The sequence below is a fragment of the Sphaeramia orbicularis genome, chromosome 6 (assembly GCF_902148855.1).
Source record: "Sphaeramia orbicularis chromosome 6, fSphaOr1.1, whole genome shotgun sequence".
Classification (NCBI taxonomy): Eukaryota; Metazoa; Chordata; class Actinopteri; order Kurtiformes; family Apogonidae; genus Sphaeramia; species Sphaeramia orbicularis.
Genome location: NC_043962.1, coordinates 26,711,139 through 26,734,776, shown reverse-complemented (window position 1 = coordinate 26,734,776; position 23,638 = coordinate 26,711,139). Strand labels below are relative to the sequence as shown.

At 38.7% G+C, this 23,638-nt stretch overlaps 1 protein-coding gene across 6 annotated transcripts in view; it reads left to right on the top strand.

The window, feature by feature from the left end:
- LOC115420620 (voltage-dependent calcium channel subunit alpha-2/delta-1) overlaps nucleotides 1-23,638 on the top strand; it is a 69,497-nt gene that overhangs the window by 11,186 nt on the left and 34,673 nt on the right. For all 6 annotated transcript variants that reach the window (XR_003935574.1, XM_030135999.1, XM_030135998.1 and 3 more), the window contains exons 4-10: nucleotides 6,931-6,990; nucleotides 7,697-7,732; nucleotides 8,682-8,811; nucleotides 15,568-15,699; nucleotides 16,692-16,761; nucleotides 21,028-21,078; nucleotides 21,284-21,383. Coding sequence is in view for 5 of the 6 variants with exons in the window: in XM_030135999.1 (XP_029991859.1) it covers nucleotides 6,931-6,990; nucleotides 7,697-7,732; nucleotides 8,682-8,811; nucleotides 15,568-15,699; nucleotides 16,692-16,761; nucleotides 21,028-21,078; nucleotides 21,284-21,383 (579 nt within the window). In the remaining variant the exon portion in view is untranslated. The remainder of the gene's footprint in view (nucleotides 1-6,930; nucleotides 6,991-7,696; nucleotides 7,733-8,681; nucleotides 8,812-15,567; nucleotides 15,700-16,691; nucleotides 16,762-21,027; nucleotides 21,079-21,283; nucleotides 21,384-23,638) is intronic.

Below are 23,638 nucleotides of genomic sequence, written 5' to 3'. Positions count from 1 at the left end.
CTATCTATCTATCTATCTATCTATCTATCTATCTATCTATCTATCTATCTATCTATCTATCTATCTATCTATCTATCTATCTATCATTTCTGTACACTTTCTAAATAAAAGTAAAAACATATGTGCAGTTGTTTCCAGATTGGTGGGTGAGGGTAGCTTGAAATCAATCAGATGTAATTGCATTTAATAGTGATTCCATTTTACCACACCGCACCATCACCAGTCACCACTAATGTCAAATATGTTATGACACATCTCAAATCATAGTCTTTTTCTTTTTTTTTTGCTTGAGATTACCTTTAAGCAGAGCCAGTATTTACCTCTACTTTGTACCACTCCACTATTATCTGTATTAATGTGATACATAAAACGTCGACCTTGAAATCGATGAGAAATCTAGTCTCAGTTATTTAACTGAACATATTTTACGGCTTCAAAAACTCTACATCTCTATATTTTAAAGAGTTTTGTGAATTATATTAAATATATTTTTATGTCTGTTAGACTATAAATCTATTAATGCTGCCTTGATCTCTGATTTTGCACTTTTTGTAAACAAGATACCTTATTTTTAATCATACCTAACTGTATCCTCTAAAATCTACAGTACATTTAGACTCTGATCATCTTGACAATCTAAAACAATGCACCCAAGTAGTTCATTTTTTAAGCCGATGCGTTAAGCGTTTGTGCATTATTTGGCAATGTGTTTAATGGAGTGCTCCAGGTGTTGGGCCATATTTTTATTAATCTGTTGCCTGCTGTCACAGTGTTAAAATAATGAGCACAAGATGTGACATTATGATGTTTTCATGTGTGTGTATGTGTGTGTGCCAATGTAATGCCGTAATGAGCAGAGGCTCTGATACGATCAGAGATATTCCAGTCTCCAGAGCAGATGTTACTCAACCTCCCATCTCCGATGTGTGCTGATCATATTAAGCAGACAAGGGGTGTCTGCGTGAGTGTGTGTCTGTCTGTGTGCTTGCATTTCTGTTTGTGTGCATGTGTGTGTGTGTGATAGAGAGAAAAAAGGGAGAGTGGGAGGGAGCAGTGCAGATGGGGAATTCTAACTAGACGTATGGTCGGCCAGGGACAAGTGTCTAATACATTCATCGAAGAGGAATCCAAACTATGTTGGTGGATCACAACATGCTCACTTTCTGAATATTTTATTTGGAAATAGTAAATACTTTCCATCACCACCATCAAAACATGTAACTTTTTAATGTCTAGATAAAAATTGCATGAAATAAAATAACACCAAGCTCAGAATCAGCAATATATTACCTTCCAAGTAAAAAGAATATCTCTATCTCACACCAGTTTGAGGTGATTTCTCAACTTCGGTGTTACTACTACACATTTCCATTACATCTGTCCACGTCTTTTTCACGTTTTACCTTTGATCAGGGGTGGGCAACCTGTGGCTCCAGGGCCACATTTGGCTCTTGGACCCTTTTCAAGTGGCTCCATGTGGCTTTGTCAAAAAAGGAATAGAAATGAATAATGCTTACTTTTCACACATTTTGCTATTCCTGTCACAACCATAAAGCCATTCTGATGTTATGGAGATGTAAAAATGTAGACAACACTCCAAATGAATAAAAAAAAATAGTAGTATTAGTAGTAGTAGTAGTAGTAATAGTAGTAGTAGTAGTAGTAGTAGTAGTAGTAGTAGTAGTAATAGTAGTAGTAGTAGTAGTAGTAAAAGCAGACTACTTTTTATTTTATGACACTGAAGGTATTCATCTGTATTCTTCATTACAAAGAAAGCCTTCACATACCAGTCCACAATAATAACAAAAAAAGTATACTTCTGTAATTTCTTTGTATTTCCATTAATACACCAAAACTTTGATTTATTCTTGACATCTTTCATACAAACTAATCCTAAAGACCTTATTAAACAGTCACCACTGTGAGGTAAAACATATAAGGATATCTTTTGGCTCCAGACAGTTTTGTTTTTCTATTTCTGTTCTAAAAAAGGCTCTTTAGAATGTACAGGTTGCAGACCCATGCCTTAGATCAAATACTTACTATGAGTTTTATACTACAAAAGCACAAGTTTCTTTTTTTTTTTTAAGGAAGAGCTACATCTGAAAGCCCCCAACAGAAATCGGATCAGGGGGATGTACAATAAAAAAGTGTCTGAAGTGGACAGTAAGAGGTATACTCAAGAGATACACGCATGACGGCAGAAGAGGCAGAGACAGAGGATGAGAGGGGGAGCAGCTGTAGATCTACTGTTCCCATCGGAGGGTTTGGCCTTAGAGAGAAGCCATGTGGAGCAGCAGGGCTCTCCCCTGGGCTCTAACAGCTGCAGATACCTCTGCTCTTTCTCTTGGAGTCATAGTCTCTTTTTTTTCTACATCCATCTCCTTTCTTTGATTTCCATCTCTGTCATTCTTCTTCTTTTCCTTCCCTCATGTGCCCACCTCCTTACCTTTTGCTACAATTCTCCCTTCAATTTGGCATGAACCTTTCTGGGTTTCTCTTGACTTCTGCCTTTCGCTCATTGTGCTCTATCCTTTCTTCTACTGCATCTCTCTTCCCTGTCTGCCCAAGTCTATGGTTCATTTCCCAGTGCTATTTGATATTATTCCTGTCTGAGCTTTCCATTCTGTATTCTTTCTGTCATCCCATTTGGCACTCTTTATCCATCTCCCCTATTTTTTTCTCTTGTTTCCCTTGTGTCGTCTCCTACTGCATTTATTAGACATGCACACAGTGAGGTGCATTTGTTTTCCCATAATTGAAGGAACAAATTGATACATTGTTTGTAAAAGTTTTCAATAATTCTTTCCCTAACATCTCCCCTTCTCCATCCTTACAACTGTCTCCATCTCTTCATCATCTCTCTGCTCATCCTCATGAGTTTTAATGAGAACTACCACAATGTAATCATGCTGACTCAGAGTTTTGTTTTTCTCTCTGGACTGTCCTCTCCATTAATCCATCTGCTTGTTATTTATCACATTACCTCTTCCCTTTTCTGACTCATCTTTTGTCCGCTTTTCATACTGATGCTTCATATCTCCTCCATATTTCTTTCTTGCCATCCTTTTGAGCTGGAACTCATTATGGCAAAGTATATAACTAGCATTCATGGCCACATCAGAAACAAAGAAAGAAGAGATAAGAGTTGATGTGGGTGTTAATGCTCTTTTAGGCCTGTACTACTCTTCTAAGTATTGCTTTGTTATCTGTTGGAGGAGGCAGGGTGCTCTGAATGGCCCATTGATTTCAGGCATGTTGAGCCTTTCGGACACAAATGCAGGCATTCACAAAAACATGCACTCACTCACTAACATGCATGTGCACACACACAGCGGGTTTGAGATGCTCTGTGAGGTTTAGTAGAGCCTGTCTCATCTTCCTTGTCTATCCCTTAAGCTGTGCTCTGCTTTCTCACTAAATGCATGGTGGGCTGCTGGGCTGCCCCGGCAGAATGACAACTAAGACTGGTGAGAGCGGGGTAGAAATATCTCTCTCTGGGGCTAGCAGGTAGGAATCTAATGCCATTCAACACACTGGTCAGCCCAAATACCCTCTCTCTCTCTCTCTCTCTCTCTCTCTCTCTCTCTCTCTCTCTCTCTCTCTCTCCTCTATCTCTCTCTCTCTCTCTCTCTCTCTCTCTCTCTCTCTCTCTCTCTCTCTCTCTCTCTCTCTCTCTCTCTCTCTCTCTCTCTATTGCCGCCATTTAATGATCTCATACATCAGTCTGAATGAACACTGGAAGGTTCAGGAAATGAAAAAATACTATAATACGTGGACCATTTGGCTATTGGAATATTGATAGACACAGCAGTTGCCTTGGTCATCATTAGTCTGTTTTCAGGTGCAACTGGGACTAAGATATAGTTTACCAACATGTATCAGCAAGGTTGCCTGCAGAGAGTATTGGACATGTTTGCCTCTAAGTATTAAATTTTGGAGTCTTATAAATTTCTCTTCCCATTTAGGCCGTTCTCTCACTGAGGTACCTTATTCCTTCAACCTTTCCTGTTTTCTACCTCCATACTCATTTCCCAGTTTCCCTGTATCCTTCCATCCCTCTTACTGCAGGGGGGCGGTGGCTCTCTTCAGGTCTCCAGTGGTCATCTAGTGACAGAGTGGACTCATTATAGTGTGGAACTAGGGTATCTATACTGCAATAAGCAAGAGGGAGACTAATGAGCAGTTAGATCAAGAACGCTGCGGGAGTGTGTAAGGCTGTCCATTAACTAAACCGTTGTAGCCCTAAATTTCAGTGAGACGTAAACTTCTAATCAATTGGCGGGGTAAGCAACTCGCACTAGTTCTGTAATGAACTGTTATGTCAGTTTAAAGCAGTTAGCTGTCACTCAGGGAGCAGCCTCATCAAATCAAGCCTCTGTGATTTTGTGCTTCTTTGATTGTGCTGTTTCTGTCTTTGACTAGCCTGATAACCTCAGTGTATGTACATGTGTAACAAAAGAAAAGAAATACACTGATACAGAGAATAAGAGAAGGGTAATTAGGTATCTTTTCTCACATACCCCTCCACACCCGCCTCTATATCTCCCAGAGGGGAGAGGATCCTCGTCAAAGCCCTGTCATGAATTTTTAACTACCCTGTCGGTCTGCTCTCTTAGGAAGTGTGTGTGCAAGTGTGTTTCCTTGTAATTGTGGAAGCAGATTTGCATGAGCATGTTCCCATACAGTAAGTGTGGAAAAAAAGGTATTTTGACACACAATATTGTTGTCATTTTTTTTATTATTATCGCTCATTAAATTACTAGAGTGTGATGCTTGGTGTATTGTGTATTGTGTGTTGTGTGTAACAGATGTTACTGCTACTGATGTATCATATAACATCCAAGACATCTATAATCAATATCCATATGTTCATTCTTACACCATTGTGAGTGGTTGTTTTGTGTGTATTTTTTATTGTTGGGTTGACTTTTAAAAAAGGATTTACAATAGTAGGTCTTAAAAAACAAAACAAAATGCTGACATCATACTATGATGCCATGTTAAATATATGACACAAAATGTGTCAGCAATCTGTAGCTGTATATCAGACATGTGTTCATGCTCATCACAAAAATCATGAATTATGGATTCGGGTGTAAATCTCAAGATTAAATAATTAGTCTACACATTCAACTATTATCATAATTTAAAAATCAGTCTCTGAAGTGATGGAAGATGTTATTTTTATGCATGATGAATACAGTGGGTAATAACTTCTGGATCACTATGTTTATTGGTGTGTATGTGTGTGTTTATGGCTCCAATAGGGTGTATATTTAGCTGCTGACAGCCAGTGCAGAGGAGGTGGAGACAGGTCTGGAATAGAGCCCAGGACTGGAGGCCAAAGGGATGGGACTGTTGATCAAGAATGGAACCGTTGCTGACAGCAGACACATGGTCATAGAAACACACATACACAAGTCTAAGCCCATAACATATACTATAAGCATCTCATCCAGTTATTGCTACATGCAAAGATCCAAAGTGATAGAAGCCTTACAGAGTTTAGCAGATGGGTGTGTGAAGGAGATTTAAGCAATAAATACAGCTTATTTTCACTGTCTCAAATCACCTTGATTAATCTGAAACACTTTACTAAATGTAATTAGGGAGTCCTTGGTGCTTTGCAGTGTCAGACTAAGATTTATGGATTTGCTTGTGCACAGTATTGTATAATTTTGGTCTTTTCTTGGCCTGGCAGCTGTCTGTTTTACACTTTATTCTAGCCACTTTCCATTTCCATGTGAATGTTCTTGGAATAAGTGATAAAATTTAGAGCGAGATATTTATAGAGATGTATGCATTAAATGTTAATTTAGTTCAAGCATATAAAAAATGTAGAAAGAGATCTTTCCCCCCATATTTCCCATTGTGTTATTTTTAGAGCTCAAGCAAAAGGAAAGGAATAATCAAACTGCAAAGTAAATATTATAGACAGGCGGATGGAGTTATTCATCAACTGGAGCAGCGTGTGTCGCCTGTATCACCATACAATTTAAATGTAAATCAAAACCTGTGGTGTTCAGGTATGAATGTTGTGGAGACATGGGATAAATGAAAGCGAAAAAACATAAAGTGCCTTAGAAAAATGATGGGCTATTGATATTACAAGTCTCTGAATGCCATTCTTTCAAAAGATATTCCCTCATCCCTTGGATGTTTTGATGATGGCCATAGAGAGCACTTTCTAACACAATGCTCCTAAATCTGCAATGGTGGTGTTCATTGTGAAGGTTCAAGAACAGGATTCATATAATTTTTCATAATACCTGAGCTGTTTGATGACCCCCATGTGCCTTGCAGATGCGGCCAATGTCATTCTGGAAGACACCACTGTCATCCACTGTTTTTCCTTTCATTTGTCACCTGTCTGTACTTCTATGGGCCTCACACTGTTTGAAGCCACTTGTTCTCAATGTGTTCTGCACTTTTCTCTCTGTTCCTTCTAAATGTGTGTGTGCACATTACAAAAATATGCATACAAAAGGTGAGGTTAATTATATTTATATCCTCTCGTTACTTAGTGGCATCTACTTTGATTGACAGCTTCTCCATTGGTAATCCATTCGCTCTTGACTTTAGTCAGTGATCTCCTGTTTCTAAGGCGGTTGACCTTCTTTTACTGCTCTTCTTTCTCTGTCTCACACACGGTGACACACACTCACACAAACCCACCCCTGTCCTGCAGTACAACCTTTTTATTCTGACATTACGACACTCTGCGGTGTGGCCTTTAACAGACACTGCTGTAAGACTGTGATAGCCCTGTGGTTTGAGCTCTGCACGTGAAATCATAATCATTCCTCAGCCTCCCTTGCTTTTTAACTTACTCTCTTTTGCTCAGATTTTCTATAATTAGACTGATGCTGTGGAGGAGGCATACCTTGTGTGATCAAATCTAAATCCCTGTCATATTTCACTCCCCAGAAACTGGCCACAGCTGCTGAGAACTTCCAGATGGAGCATCAGTGGAAAGATGAGTTTGAGGTAACAGCGGCACAGAAACATCTAAGACGCACACACCATGGCACACACACAAACACAACCGCAATTGCATGCATTATAAATTAAGCAACTAGTTTTATATATACTGAGTGTAAATATAGGCATATAAATGGCAGGGACATACGGAAATGGTCACATAATATAGATTCGCCGGCCATAAATTCATTTCATTGTCCGAGTCGGTTTAATCTGTTAGTATCTGCGCCGTTAGCAGTGATTACAGCTCCATTACTAAATAGGTTTATTGCACATTATGCACTGTGTTATGATAATGTCATAATGTCATTTGGGCTGCCAGATAGTGTGCTTTCTAAGAACCACAGAGGCAGAGTGTAAAGCAGTGGTCACGAAAAAATACTCACAGAGACAGTTATATGTGTGTCTTAGCTGGGAATTACAATATTGCTTTCTCAATGGCAGGGAAATGTTTCCCCCGGGTATTGCAAATGGCTGTAGGCACACGGACACAGATATAAAAAGTGTCACGCTCTGCACACTCAGCTTAACTCATGCAGTATTCATGTGAGTCGTCATCAACATATACTTGTACAATTAACTAATGAAGCCGCTCGCCAAAAAAAAAAAAAATCACAAGATATTCAGAAATAGCTGTGATTTTATAAACGTTGTGCTTCTTTTTGTATTACCCTGAGGCATTTACGGTGTGATGTTTGTGACGTCTTTACAGGATGACGAAATTGCCTACTACAACGCGAAGGACAATGTGAGTGTCTATATGGTCTCCTCCCATTTAATCTCCAAACATTGAGGTCGTACTTATTCATGGACCCTCTAATACAGTTTGACCATGCAGCACCTTCAATATCTTGTCCTTGCTTTCACCTCCTCGTCTTCCCTCCTCTCTTGCTTTTTCTTTCATCTACTCACCACATTCATGTCTTATTTCTTTTTTTTTTTTCTTTTTTTTTCCTTTTTCATTCTCAGTTTCTATCACTGCCTCAGCCTTTTACTGCAGTCCCTCCTCTTTTGCCTCATCTACTGGCTTCTTCTTCACATATAGCTTCCTCTCCGTCATCCCTCCTCCCACCCTCTCTCAGGTGAAGAGGTTTCTGCCATGTTTCTCCTCTAATTGACAGATGAGATGTATGAGCTGGCTACACTGTTGCTTTATTAGGAAGCAACTGTTCACACTTTCTCTCCCTCCCCCTCTTGCTTTCTCTTCCTCTCTATCTCACCACCTCATTCGCTTTCTTGCCTGCATTCTTTCCTCCATATCTCATCATGCTTTTCTTCATATATCTCCCTGTCTGTACCGCTCTCATTGATGTAAATTGGTGAATGCACAGTAGGAGTTATAAATCTCCACAAGGGGCATAGACAATCTGGCTGGCTTTCGTTACTCCTCTCAAATGAAGACGATAAGATGGGAGCAAAAAAGCAAGGTATCATCAAACAGCCAGCCAATGATGCTATGTAATCTTAAGTGTTCTGGGTGTGGAAAGTGCTGCGATGAAGATATCATTTTGCCAGACTGGATTTGAGGAGTATGTATAGTCAAAGAATGTGGTTAATGACCCATGACTTTAAATAAAATCAAATACAGTTTCATATATTAAATGGTAATTCAGCAAATATTAACAGGGGGTTTGTATGTTATCTACATCAGCAATACTGTCTGCATCTTTTTATTTATTTATTTTGTTATCCTCCAGCTTGATGCAAATGAGACAGAGGGAAGAAAATACAGGATCCGACCAGACTTTAAAGAGGACCCGTTATTTAAACGTTTGACTGATCACAACCACACGGCTGTCCACATTCCCACTGACATCTATGATGGCTGTGAGTACACACACCGACACACAAACCCCAGCGGTAACCATGGATACAAGTGACACACCAACCCATTATAAAATGTTGTTTACAGATTGTGCCTCGAGCAAATTTGCCCATGGCTAAATGATAGCTTAAAAAAAAAAAAAAAAAAAAAAAGTGAAAGAGCATAATAGGATCTTCTCCTGTGCTGTACTGTCTATCTGCTAAGCCTTGTGTCCTTGGGATGTAAATGAACAATGTACAACTGAACAAAGTCTGTTCCCTTGTTCTAATGATTTGTAAAGCAATGCATTTAAATACCAAGTTCGACTAAATTTAGTGAGGTCATTTAATATGTGACATCATACATAACATATAATCCTAGGTTTTAAGTTTGTCTTTATGCATCTCCTTTACATAAATATAGTGTTTTATAATATTGTTTCTTCTGACTATTCTGGCTAAACTCTAACCCCTGATGATTATTGCAAAAGTGTAATGTTTGTTTAAATCAGTGTATTTGTTCCATAAGCACTTTTTTACCTAGCTAAGGGTTATTTCACTGTTGTCAAACAGAATCTGGGCTGCTGTATGTGTCACAACCTATGCATGCCTCATGTGTTGTTGCTTTTGCAGCACCACTGACTTTATGTATTATGTAAAAACAGCTTTTGATCATCATACAGTATAACACATCCGCATCTGTGCCAAAGTGAATATGCACTGTTATTTATAAAAGTACTTTTCTGATTATTTCATCATCGTGTGGTGACATTTACCTTGAGTAGTTCAGAATAATTTGATTCCCTAGACTCCCTCTGACATTAGCACAGCTCAAGTTGAATGTCAATGACTTAAGGATGGTCTGTTCAATATCTTAACTGTGGTCTGAATTATGTATTATATCTGAATGAGTTTTCTTTTCTTCTATTTTTACATTGTGAGCATTACAGGGATGCACTGATAAGGAGGGACAGAACAGTAAACCTTACACTACTTTACCCGGAGACACCTGAGTTTTAACATGAGTTTAATTACAAGTTTTTCTAACGACCAGCCTTCACTGTTGCTGCTTGGCTTGTTCTCGTGTATTTTTGTCCCTGCCTGTGTGAGACTGTTTAGATATTCAGTAATTAGTGTGCAGTAGGATGTGGTGCGTCAGCAGTGACTTGGAGGGACGGCAGAATACAGTGACTCCCTCAGCATGGTCCTCAGCCTGCTGGGTAACCGTCTGGCCCCAAGGTTACACTCTTCACCTTTTTCCTGACCCCAGACACAGGCACAGAAATGAAAGATAGGGATGGGCACACACTCCTGTCTACCTCAGTTATCTGTAGAGGTGCAAGCCTGCTTTCTAAGAATGCATTTGAACTTGTTGTGACTGTCATTTTTCCCCGCGCTATCTCTCCGTGGCCATAATCTTGGCTGGGTGCCATCACTCCTCACATTGCCTTTCTCTCACTGATTCTGCTTACTGGTAATGGGAATGCATAGCTATACCGAGCTGTCAAAGGATTTAGTCTGGTCTCAACAAGACGAGAGTAGCTATAGGTGAATATAAGAACTTGATACTACATGTGCAAATTAGGAGAAGTGCTCGATTCAGTTCAGTTCAGGAAGGTCCTGGGTTTGAACCCTGGATTTGAGGGAAACTGTGTAGAGTTTGCATGTTCTCTTTATGTCCGCGTGGGTTCTCTCAAGGTAGTCCGGCTTCCCACAGTCCAAATACATGTACCTAAATACGTTAATTGGTCACTCCAGAACTGCCTGTAGGTGTGAATGTGATGGTACAGTGAGTGAGTATGTGTCTGCACTGTAAAAAATGACTGTAGAATTAACACCAAAAAGTTGTAAAATTGCAACATAAAAAAACTGTAAGTGACAATACAATGCAAAGTTGTTTTTTTGTAAAGATATTTGTGTTAACGATTAAATTAAATATAGCTGTAGTTTTTACAGGAAGAGCATGTGAACAAAACCAGATTTGTATGTAGAAATGATGTATTTCTATTGTTTTTAAAAAATAAAACTGTAAATTGAAATACAATGTGGTGCCGTTTAAATTGCAGGACCGTAATGTTGAAATAACAGCCTTTTTGCTTTTTTTTATATATTTATAAAAAGTTATAAAAAGTAAACATTTAACAATATAACATTTTAAATTTGTAAATTAATGGGTTGGTAGAGTTGGTACAGCGGCTCGTCCAATAACCAAAGGGTTGGTGGTTCGAATCCTGGCTCTGACTATCCATATGTCAAAGTGTCCATGGAAGACACTGAAGCCTTAATTGCTCCCAGTAGGACCAGGTGGCTTTGGAAAGCGCTTTGGACACCATGAAGGTGTATGAAATGTGCTAAATAAGTGCAGTCCATTTACCATTTAAATCCAATGTTAAATCTACATGTTTAAAATGTTAAATCTACATGTTACTCCGTAAATATGTTCACAGTTGGATGTGTTTTTTACAGTATTGTTCTGGAAACCACAGCTGCCAGTTTTTTTCCGTAAAAACAACAGGATTTTTTTTTTTACAGTGTGTGTATGTCAGCCCTGTGATGAACTGGCAACATGTTCAGGGTGTACCCCACCTGCAGTATCAGCTGTGATCGGCTCCATATTAGGCTTTACATTTGGTAGAATATAGAACACCATCTGTCCTTAGAGCCTTGGCACAAGTGAGGAAAAACTCACCCCATCAAACTTTAAATTTAAACCTCAGGAAGAAGGAATTCATCTGTCAAGACGGACAGACACTACGGTGGTTGTTAAATAAATATTAGTACAATACAATATGTACAATGGGAATGTATTAAATGTAGGTGCAGTGACAAGCAGCTTTCAGACTGAAACTGGTATGAGACCATGTCCAGTCATGGGATATCGACAGATGGAAGGATTGTCAAACCGAACAGACAACATAACAGCATGATACACACACAAGACAGAGAAACCAGGACATGATACAAGGAGACATGAAGCTGTTTCCAGGTTGGTGTTGGAGGAAGATTGGTGACTGGGAGACATCAGAGCAGCTGATGATCCAGGTTTAGGCAAGAGACAAAGACATGTGCTCATAAAGCTGGGGATTACAATGATGCCTTAGATTTAACAATATTATAAAACACACAGTGCGATCTATCCACTCTTAATACATGCTCTCAATTGTGACTTTAGAGGCCAGTGTCTGTAAGTTTATAGATATTAGGTTTGAGTTGGGTTGAAAATTAAAGTTAGCTGTGCTTTTCAGATGGAAAAAGGGTGGAGAGTGAATGTAGGGAATGGGAGTTCACACATAACCAGGTAAATGATAGGTGCACATACTAGTGCAAAATGGGCAGGATGTATTTTGAATGCCTTGAAAAAAAAAAGATTCATAGGTTATTGAGGTTTCATCTCTCCAATTTGATCTCCACCCAGTAAATGTTCCAGGAATAGCTTTTTCTCAGCTGAAGAAAATTGGATTTTCTTGGTGAAGTGGGAGTTAAGTTTATGAAATCACCTCCTATAGGCAGCTGCACATCACATGTGCGAACGGTGTAGGATAGGAAACTGATTCTAAGGTAATAGAAAGATCACAAAAACCACACTGTTGTTGTTTGGAAGTGAGGGGACAGGGAGTGGGTGAGTTACACAGGTTGTGACAAGAAGTGGTTTCAGTGGTTTTTGGGTTTATTTTTCCTCAACACTGTGTGAGACAGGCTCAGAAAGACAAAGTGGCACATAGTAACTGTGGTAACTACGCAAATGCATTCATATAATATACGGAACACATTAGTTTTTCAGATGCTGCATTTACTGATATATTCAGAAAATTATGCAAAGATAATAACCAACTAGTTTACTAAATGTTGACTTAAGAAAAATGTTTTAAACTTTAAACTTTAATAACACCCCCGTTCCCAGGCGATGGTCCAGTACTATACAGGCTAGCCAGTGCTATGTGTGTTCTGCCACCACTGCACTTTCCCTACACCAGCTTGGTCATTACTCTGCCCAGTTTCCACTCTTCTCTGGTTTTCTAATGGTTTCCAAGTGACCTTCCCATCTCAGTCAGCAGAAACCCATCAAACTGATAATATTACTACTTCTCACTCTGCTTTCTAAAAAAAAAAAGAAAAAGAAAAAAAAATCTGCCTTGTCGACTCACATTTCTTCCCCTAGCAGATCCCTCTTGCACGGTGGTTCCACAGTAGCATAAAAATGCAATTCTGTGCTCCTCGTTTTAGTCATTTAGATCATCTAATTAAAATATTTTTTCAGTTTATCCTTCTATAGGTTCTTGGTAAACACATCAAATTGCTCCTTTGTCAGACTAAAGATACCATCATGCCATTCTCTTGCAGAGAAAATGCCATATGGTTAGTTGTTTGAGTATATTGGAGTATCTGTCTGTATTTAAAGCTTTGAAAAATAATGTACTCTTTAATGTTCATGAGAAGCTAATGCATGTGTAGTTGTTGGTGCTTTATATTACCCTGATATCCCACTGAGATTAAGTCATCACTGGGTGTAGATTCAGTGTGGCATCAAAGCCATGCCGATTGCAGCCAGGGAATTCATTAGTGTCAGTGGCAATATGGGTGACTAGAGGATAGTGTACCTCTTATGAAGAAGCACTGGAGTTTAGCTTATTAAATATTATGACTTACTCAGGAGCACTCAAAACCACTGGAAACTTTAAATGAAATTACTGAGATGAGTGTTTTTGGATTGTTCATTTAGAACTGTATTTCTGCGTGTCCAGTAAACTATGAACACGCTGAATGTTTGTAGCCATCTGCTTCCCCCTTAGCCTTTTCTACAACTGCTATTTACCTGACTTCATATCCCTTTAGGAAGAAATCACATGCAGTTTGTAATTTTCTCATTTAGAGCCGTTGTGTTCTTCTCTTTCCATTTTCCTTAAATTTCTACACTTAATGAGGGGAATGCATTACTGTGCACACACCCCACATGTTCTCACTCCCTCTTTCTATAAAAAAAAAGAAAAAAAAAACATGCACTCCTGGCAACGGAGGCTTCATTAACTCTCCCCTCTAGAGGCATGCATGCAAATGAACAGTGTTTGCTTTGCACATCAATGAACCATGCCACACTCAATACAGGATACCAATCTATCTTATGCACACTTAAATGTACATACATACAAGCATGTATGGACGCATATACACAGTAGTATAAGAAGAAGGGGAAAGAGAACAACAGGGCGATAGACACAACAAAGATAGAGTTGAAGCAGCATATGCTCTGTCTCCATCCATCATAGTGAGTGTTATGTGGCTCTGAGCTGTCTGGGTGCTGTGTCATTACATCCATAATGCCTGTTGCCTCTCACAGCACACACTATCAATCACATACATGCACAGTCAAACACACACAGAGGTTAGAAGGTGTTTCAGGTAAAATTAAGCACAGTTTAATACAAGTCATTGCAAACCAATACTTTCCACAATACGTTTCATCTGTATTTGATATCAAATCGCTCCACTGGCAAAATGTGTTGGACCTAATAGATAGATAGATAGATAGATAGATAGATAGATAGATAGATAGATAGATAGATAGATAGATAGATAGATAGATAGATAGATAGATAGATAGATAGATAGATAGATAGATAGATAGATAGATAGATACAAGTTCCAGCAATATCCACAAACTTAAAAAAAAAAACAAAAAAACCCAAACAGTAGTAAAAACACAATCGTAAAAAACACTTTAACTTTCCAAAAACACTTTAACTTTCCAATAATATATGCTGATGTGTCCCAGTGATCTACAAGGATGTCCCTGAGTGGGTTGAGTGTGGATAATGATGAATGTGTTAATCTGTATTCCAGATTAGATACCTAACATTTACCCGTTTACTTCCACTCCAACGTACTACTTCACAGACAGATTTTGTAGTTTTTCACTATAAGACCAGATAAGTTGAGTTTACTTAAAAAAACTGAGGAAACTGGTTGCGTTAAAAAACTGTAAGTAATGAGTAATGAAAACTTGAGTGTATTAAATTTAAATGCTTGATTTGAACGGAATTGCTATTTTAAGTACAACACACTAAATACCAAGTTAATTTAACTTAAAATTTGTTGCAATGTCAATTGCTTTGTATAATCATTAAACTTAATATCATCAGTTCATTGTACTCAATTCCAAGTTGATTTAAATTACAATCTTTTGTAATATAAATTGCTTTATATAGTTATTCAACTTAATATATTGCAGCATGGATGGAAGTTAAGCAGTAAGTTAGCTCAATATAATTTGCCAGTATAGGAAGTGCTTTAAGTTTGGCAAGGCATAAGGATTTACATTGAACAAGAATAATTAAAGATGAACAGTAAAGGTATTGTTCAGCCTATGGCTCTCACTCATGGTGCAGCTCTACAAAAATACAAAAACAAACACAAAAAGGCCAATAAACATTGCCATACACACATTAAGTCAAAATTAACACTAACACCACAAACCTGCTGAACCCCTGCACAGAAAAATAACACATTTTCAACAACATGCCCAATACCCACAATACAATGCAGACATAAAAAGGTGTGATCATGACTAAAACTTAGTGATTTAATTCCATTCAACTTACACTTTTTCGTACTTTCGACTATGTCTACACATTAGTAGAATATACTTAACATTTTATAGTAATGTAATAAAACTGAAATCATTTAAGTACATTGTAATTAATGCATTTTAGTAAATACAAAGTCAGGGCTTACACTCTGATGTGTATGTGTTTGATTATGTGTGTTTCTTGTTTGGATATCTAGCCACCATTGTGCTGAACGAGCTCAACTGGACAGAGGCGTTGGAGGATGTGTTTAAAAAGAACACAGAGGATGACCCGACCCTTCTCTGGCAGGTGTTTGGTAGTGCTACAGGCCTGGCTCGCTACTACCCAGGTAATAAACAAACACACACACACACACACAAAAAAAAAAAAACACGATCTTTGCTTAACATTTAACACTGAGGAAAATCCCTAGTGGAATATTTGGCCTCCTAAGTTTTTATCGTACCTGGTCATACTAGATTGAAGCAGAGTGTTTTGTTTTTTTTTCTCCTCAGCTCATTATTATTTGGTTGACCTAAGATGCAGCATGTGTTTTTTAATCAGAACAACAAGAGGCTAGAGAATTTATTCATGAGTTTGCACACATCACTGAGCAAATAAGTTCAGTAAATAACCCTTATTGTTCGACCTGCACTAATTTTATCTGTGGTGCCATAGATAGTGTTGTAGTATCTTTAACAGCATTAATCTAGAGCTCGTCTCTATCGCAAGCGTTTTCTTTGCCAAGCTATTTCTATTCATGAGATTCCCTGTCATCATTGACTTCATACAGCTTTATGGGAAAAGTTAATGTCAAATATTCATGTGTTTTTATTGGCCTTGAGTTTTTTTCATCTTTCTTCCATTGTTTATGTTTATGCCTTTTAGCATTCATGCTAAGTAGTCACACTCTGCTTTCATGGCACGTCTCACTAATATCATATAGATAGAAGGTGTCACAGTAAATCTATTGGTCTCTGCTTTCCATTTCAGATGAATATTTTATCTCACGTCCTTGCTGTTTATATCTTCATAAATAATTTTAGTGGGCATGAAGCATGTTTCGATGCACATGGTGTAAAACAGTAGGATTTCATCCAATAAGGTCCACATTTAAGGAGTTTTTCCATCCATCTATCATCCATTTTTCATCCATCCACATACTGACTGATGGACACCACTGAGTAGGATATTACACTGCATACTGCCAGATACTTAGAAATCAACACCTCAGTTTGACAGTGTGATGTGTCGGGCGTAAAAACCAAAATAGGTAGTCATATTTTATCCCTTTAATCATGAGCAACTTAAAATAAACACACATCTAATCTCCTCATGCAGCCTCTCCATGGATGGATGCTCGCAAGACTCCCAGTAAAATTGATCTGTATGATGTCCGCAGAAGGCCGTGGTAAGAGAGCTGGCACAAATCAAATCACAGACTACAGCTGCTCGGTGTTTCAAGCCACACTTTATATGTAGGCTGGATTGTCTGACACTATGTAGTTGTTTGGTTAGATTTTAGGATCTAGATACAGACAGGATAGAAACGAAGGGAAAAAAAATGTTTTTAGTTTATAGTAAACACAGTTTAAGGCAGAAGATTCTTTGTATGGTGTTATGCATAAATCTCTTCATGAAGCAGCTTCAAGAACATTATATTAAAGGTTCAGTGTGTATGACGTATTGGTATCTAGTGGTGAAGTTGCAGACTCCAACCAACTGAATCCTCCTTCTCCTTCGGTGGCCTGTTAAAGCACATTAGAGCCAGTGTTTGTTCTGTCTGATGTGTCCTTTTTATAGTGGTCAGCATATCTGGCTCTTCATATTTCCATAACAGTTGGTCCATAAGGGATGCAGGTTTTCTGCCTTAACACTTCTAGGAGAAGAAGAGCTTTTTAAGCATATTATTTCAAGCAAAAGTTTCTCTGAAATAATACATATCTTTAAATTATTATGATCTACTACTCACCATGTGTCCTGCAGTCATTTAAACATTTATTACCCCACCCCCCACATTTAGTACTATTAGTGGTACTGCTGTTATTGTTTTACTAGTGGTATTTTTTGGGGGGTTCAGTTTGTTTGCTTCTTTCTTTCTTTGTTAACACTCTAGCAGCAAAACGATTGGTTGAATTCATACCAGATTGGGTTTATAGATTGCCAGTGACCCAGAACAGATCTTATTACAGTTTGGGAACAGTAGTTCAAAGCAGTGGCGGCTGCTCATCTTTCAGAGAGGGGAAACTCATTGTCAGCTTACATAAAAAAAAAAAAAAGTCAAGTTATTTAAACATAAATTCGGCCCTCCGTTCCTTTTTAAGAAAATGGTCAGTGACCTTATCGTACCAAGTAAACAAGAAAACGTTGAAATTACATTAAATTGAAATAAGGAAGTACAATGAGTGTGTTTTATTTACAGTGCAAGAAATGAACAAGTAATTTCGTAGTGGTTTCTCTCTCGATTTCACAGCAGAATGCACAACGGTATTAAACTGAAGTCTGTCAAGTGAAGGAGTAGATCTCAAAATAGCTGTCAATCAAACGGGATTCAGCCTTTCGACTGATCCTCCAATCAGCACGTGGAAGTTTGGCATCCAGCCCGGCTGAGCTCCACCCACAGCTCCATTCATCCCCAGAGACGCCGAGCGTCCGGGGGCGGGACAACATTGTGGCATTTATCCAATTACCGTCCAGTTTTGAGGCAATGAAAAAAACTGTTCCACTCAGTCCCATTGAAGTGCATGGATGCTGAGCGTCTACGGACAAATGCACTGAGCAGAGATCAAATGAGAAAACAGCGCAACGGGAATGTATGAGAAGTGAACAACATCGAGTCTGCTGATTTGTGATAAAGCTGATTCTGAACGAACTCGTCTGTGAGATGAACGTGTTCTAACACATTTGTAGTTAATGAAACTACAACCAATATTTAACCATTTAATTTTCGTAACTTTAGGGGAAGCCGCGCTTCCCTTGCAGTCTATGAGAAATCGCCTCTGGTTCAAAGTAAAAATTTTTAGTGAATTTAAAAAAAAAATTTTCCCCATTTTCTTATAATGGGCGAAATTTCAAATGTCTGTAGCAACAAAACTTCTGGTTGAATTCATACTAAATTGGGTTTATAGATTGTCAGTGACCCAAAATAGATGTCATTACATTTTGGGAACAGTAGTTCAAAGTAAAATTTTTTAATGAATTTTTTACATCTTTTTTCTTCTCCCATTTAATTTCAAATGTCTATTAAAAACATCAATTTTGTTTCAATTTACTTCAAACTTGGAACATATATAGAGGCAACTGATGTGCTGACATAACCACATGCATAGATATGATGACATCAGCTGGATCGATGCTAAAATAAGCTACAATACATGCAAGGGTGTATTTGTTGTGCCTGGCACCATTTGTTGATGCTGTTTTCGACTGTATGTAGTTAATCTTTGTGTATATATGCTCACTTCCTAGTTGGAGACCACTAGTAAAATGAGCGCCTATGTGGCTTCTAAAGGCTTTGCTGAACAGATGATATGAGGTTGTGCTCTCATTAGTGGATTAAACATTCATCTGAGTCCCATAGTAAAACAGAACAGTTTTTATTTTTTATCATCCCTATGTGATTGGATCATTTCCGGTGGTTCATTAAGTGGCCTTGAGTTCAGTACGCTTTCAGGGCTCCAGAATAAACGTAAAATAGACAATTAACAAAGGTAACTGAGTTTAGTTCTGTTCAGCCTGTTAAATCTTTAGTTTATTCTCGTCTGCCTCCGGATTTTACATAAGAACGTTTATTTAACTGAGTTTGAGGCCAGATATCAATTGGCCATTCAGCGACATAGGAAATATATGACCATGTGACCACAGTTTGTTGTGGTCATGTTGTTGGTTTGCCATGTGGGGTACAAGAGTTTGAAGAACACAAATCCATAACTTTTGTGTTCATATTCTTAGCACCTGCTGACACTGGTCCAACATCATTTTGTTTCCAGTACATACCTGAAAAACCACTAAATGCTATGATTTAGTTATATCTTGAGGTGAGCCCTGCTATTTTGTCTATTTAGTTATCTACTGATGCAATCAAAAGTAATATGTGATGGTCCTCATCTGACTAGATGTACCCCCTCAGCTGTGTGCATGTACTCCCACCCTACTGCATCCTCACAGACTGGAATTACATCAGCAAATGGATGTCTGTCAGTCCTGGTCTCATCTACAGCCTGTCCGTCCATGAGAGTGGATCTTTCCTTCACTGGTTCTCCCCGAGGTTTCTCTCTTTCCCACAGTTTTTTTTTTTTTTTTTTAATTTTTCCTTGCTGAGAAGGAGGGTCCAAGGATGGGGGATATATTGATCCATTTGCTTCAGTGACAGTTTACTAACTGATTTCTTGACTGTTTGCTTATTTTTATTGTGTTGTTTTTTTTTTTTTTATCAGTTCAACAATTTCTGCAAAGCCCCGTGAGGTGACTTTGTTATGATATTGGGTTCTATAAATAAAACTGAATTGAACTGAATTGAATGTACCCTGTGCAAAAATATAAACACATGAAGAAATATTTTGATTTATTTTTATGTAATGAAATAGAGTATATAGCCAACAATAACAGCATATTTTCCTTAACAAATGGAGTTTTATGTGCGAGCATTACAGGCAATTTAAAAGAAATAGTCTAGGAGTTACAGCATCAAGAACACAATGGGGGTCAACAGTCTGACTTCGCAGACATTAATAATGAGCATGTCCTCCTGAAATATGCCTGATGTGACGACCAACAGTCTCATCAGCTGTTCTGGTTGCTGGTCGGAGCCAATCACGGAGGTAATGGAGTCGCATGTGCCAGTCCTGAGTGGGTGTGGTAACACGTGGCCGGCAGGCATGTGGATGGTTCACAGTACTACCAGTGTCTCTGAAGCGTGTCCTCAGGTGGCTGACAGTGGAATGGTGCACATTCAGTCATGCTGCCACTGCTGTAACGGAGAACCCAGCACTGAGCATGCCAATGGCACACTCCCTCATTATTTGCGACATCTGTGGCATGTTGACAAGAGACAAAAGTGCATAGTTTGGTGTGCCCTTTTATTGCCTAGACTGTAAGAAGTGTCTGTGTACTGGTCATGAAGATTGACCACCACTCTGTCATGCTCCATGACTCTTATGGGTGGAAAAACTCAACCTTTGAGTATACTCAGTGGGAGTGGCCGAGTGAAACCGGACCACTATATTTGAACAAAATAAATCTATCAGTTCACAAATACATCATAAATCTGAGCATACTTCATGAAAATCCCCTTTAACTCACCATTTTATTTTCATGTGTTTATATTTTTGTCCAGTGTACTTTAACAATGTATGCCACGAAGGAGAATAGGAAGTAAATCCTGATGTACTGTAGAAACATCACAGTAAACGTGACAGATTCAGTGGACATAAGTGGCCTGTTCTAAGTTAATGAGAACAACTATTCAGAATTATGAAGATTATATTCCTTTTCTGAAACTAGATCCTCTTAAATCCAACAAAACCTTTACGATGTGCACACTGAACCTTTGATTATAAAATGTAGTTGAAAGAAGAAGCAAATACACTTTGTGTTGGCATAGGCCATGTAACATTTAGCTATTTAGTATTACTGTGTCTCAGTCCATCTGGTCTTTCCCTCATTAATGTTCGTCTAGGTACATCCAAGGAGCTGCCTCACCCAAAGATATGCTAATCCTCGTAGACGCGTGAGTTACTTGATAATCTCATTGATCCATAACCGTCTCATAACAGCCATGATTTCCCCTGATTATAATGCATGCCTTCCCAGATTTCGTACATAATGCAATGTATTTCCCAGGGCAGAAGCATTTCTAATTACACTGAGAAACTCTCAAAGGACTGAGCAGACAGATTGCAGTGAGAAGATGTGAGGTATTTTTCTTCTTTCAGGAGCGGAAGCGTATCTGGCCTGACTCTCAAACTGATCAGGACCTCTGTCAGTGAAATGCTGGAGACGCTGTCTGACGATGACTACGTCAATGTGGTTTATGTGAGTCTTAAAAACTTTCACTTGATTTGCTTTGGGGCGCTCTGTTTGGTGTGAACGGGCATCTACATGTCTATTGGAGTACACGCCGGTGCCATGTCCACACATGAACACACACACACTCGAGAGACACAGAGATGGATGACAAGTAATGAAATATGGATTTCTCTCAGGTCTGGCCACCCTGAAACAGGCCCGTAATGAAATATCCACTACTCTATTTGGTGTACAGGATTAAAACTCTGCACTACATGCCCCCATCCTACGTCTTTACCTGAGTATGAGCCTGTATGTGTGTGCATGTGTGTGTGTGTGTGTGTCTGTACAATCCCACTGCCCCTAAAGGAATTAAAGGTGCACCTCTGACTGGAGTGAACCACAGGAAACACTCATTCATCACCCTCTTGATCTCTCCATCACTTTTTCCCTTCATTGTGTCACACAGTTCCTCTCAGCATTTCACCATATACATCCATTCATCTCTTCGTGTCAATGAATGATCTCGCTGTACATTCCGTGCTTCTCCTGTTTTATATACAATCAGGAAACTTTTCTCTTTTCACTGCCTCCAATTTCTTTCCCTTCATTTTTGCTTTTCTCAGCAACCAATCACTTCTATCGCTCTCTTGCCCACCACCTTTTCATTCTCTGACCATCTATTCTAGGCCTTCCACGCCTGTGATTACACTCAGAAAGAGCCAATCAGGAGACTGTGTGATGCAGAGATGGGTGCCTGTGGAGGTGTTTATTGAGATGGGTCTTTATAGAGATTGGAGCCATCTTCCTTCTCCTTGCACAAAGACAGCCGTTCACACGCTGTTTCCTCTCTCCTGGGACCCTTTGTCTTGGACACAATGTATTCTGTTTCATGGTGGACTTGATTCTGCAAAGATGTGCAATTATCGGAATCAGTTGGGGAGCCCAGTGTGTGTGTATCTGTGCGCGTCCAGGAAAGTTAGACGGAATGAGACATTAGTTCAAACAGTGATTTCCAACTCGCTTTCAACTCTTGAACTTGTTTTCCCACTGTCCTCTAAAACTTCAGTGTAGCAGACGTAATGCTCTACTGCTGCGAGAAAGATGCAAGTCATCCATGTTCAGTGTGTTCAGATGTTCCTAAAAGCTGTTTTAAAGTCTGTGCGAAGGAGAAATAGATGAGTTCTGAGTTTCTCACACCACAGAGTAATGTGTTATTAAGCACCCAGCCAAATTTCAGTGATTAAGAAAAACTGCTGCTATGTAAAATACAGTGTTTACCCTTATGTGAAAGATGGGCTTATCCACTGAAGGTGCAGGAAACCGTCCATGCATGGAAGCTGCCATCACTAGCACTGCTGCTACTATGGATTATTTTTAGTTAAATTCTATGACAGAGATCATGCATATAGGCATTGGATGTTTCTCAGTATCAAGAATGCAGAGTATGATCTTGGTAAGAATGGTCGCAGAGAATGGATTTCCTAAGAACGCAAGTCTCTGTAATTGGAACGACTGATCCTTGTGATCTTTCCTCTCTGTCTCTGCTGTATTTCTGTCATCAACTCACTAACGTATTTCCCTCAAATCACCACTATAGTCGCTTTTCCATTGGACATCAGCGCAAAACTTTACCGATATTTACTAAATGTCAAAAAAACAAAAGTGTGTAATGTTGGTTTTTCCATTAAATCACAAATGCAAGGATTTGTTTATTGATTATTGCAAGATGACACGAGAAGTCATTCCATAAACATGGCAATGAACGTAAATATGGTGTTGTTTTACAGATATATTCATTTTTACTATATATTACCCCTCCAACTTGTTCTAAATTTAAAAAATGATCAGGTTTCCTGGTGTGTCCACATATACTGTGACATGTTTCTTCTTCTTCTTTGCTTGTTGTAACGTATGTCAGCATCTGGTTTTTTAATTCACCTGACTTTTGTTGTGAAAAATGTCTTTCCATTGCAGTTTTGCATGATATACCATTTGTGCTACACCCGAAAAACCACCTCTTGCCAGCTCAGAAATTTTTTTATCGAGGAATGAGACTGTTGGCGAAACTGTCATTTTTGCATTAGGTACATTTTTATGCACAAGTTATATTTGCGCAATTTGAGGGTCAATGGAAAAGTGATTAATGTTACTCAATTTGATTTCAATACATTTGTACTAGTATTTACATATCATTCATACATTTTGTATATTTTTCAAAACCATAATATACTTCATTGAATCCCATATCTAACCCTAACTATTAGGGGTGGCTATGGCTC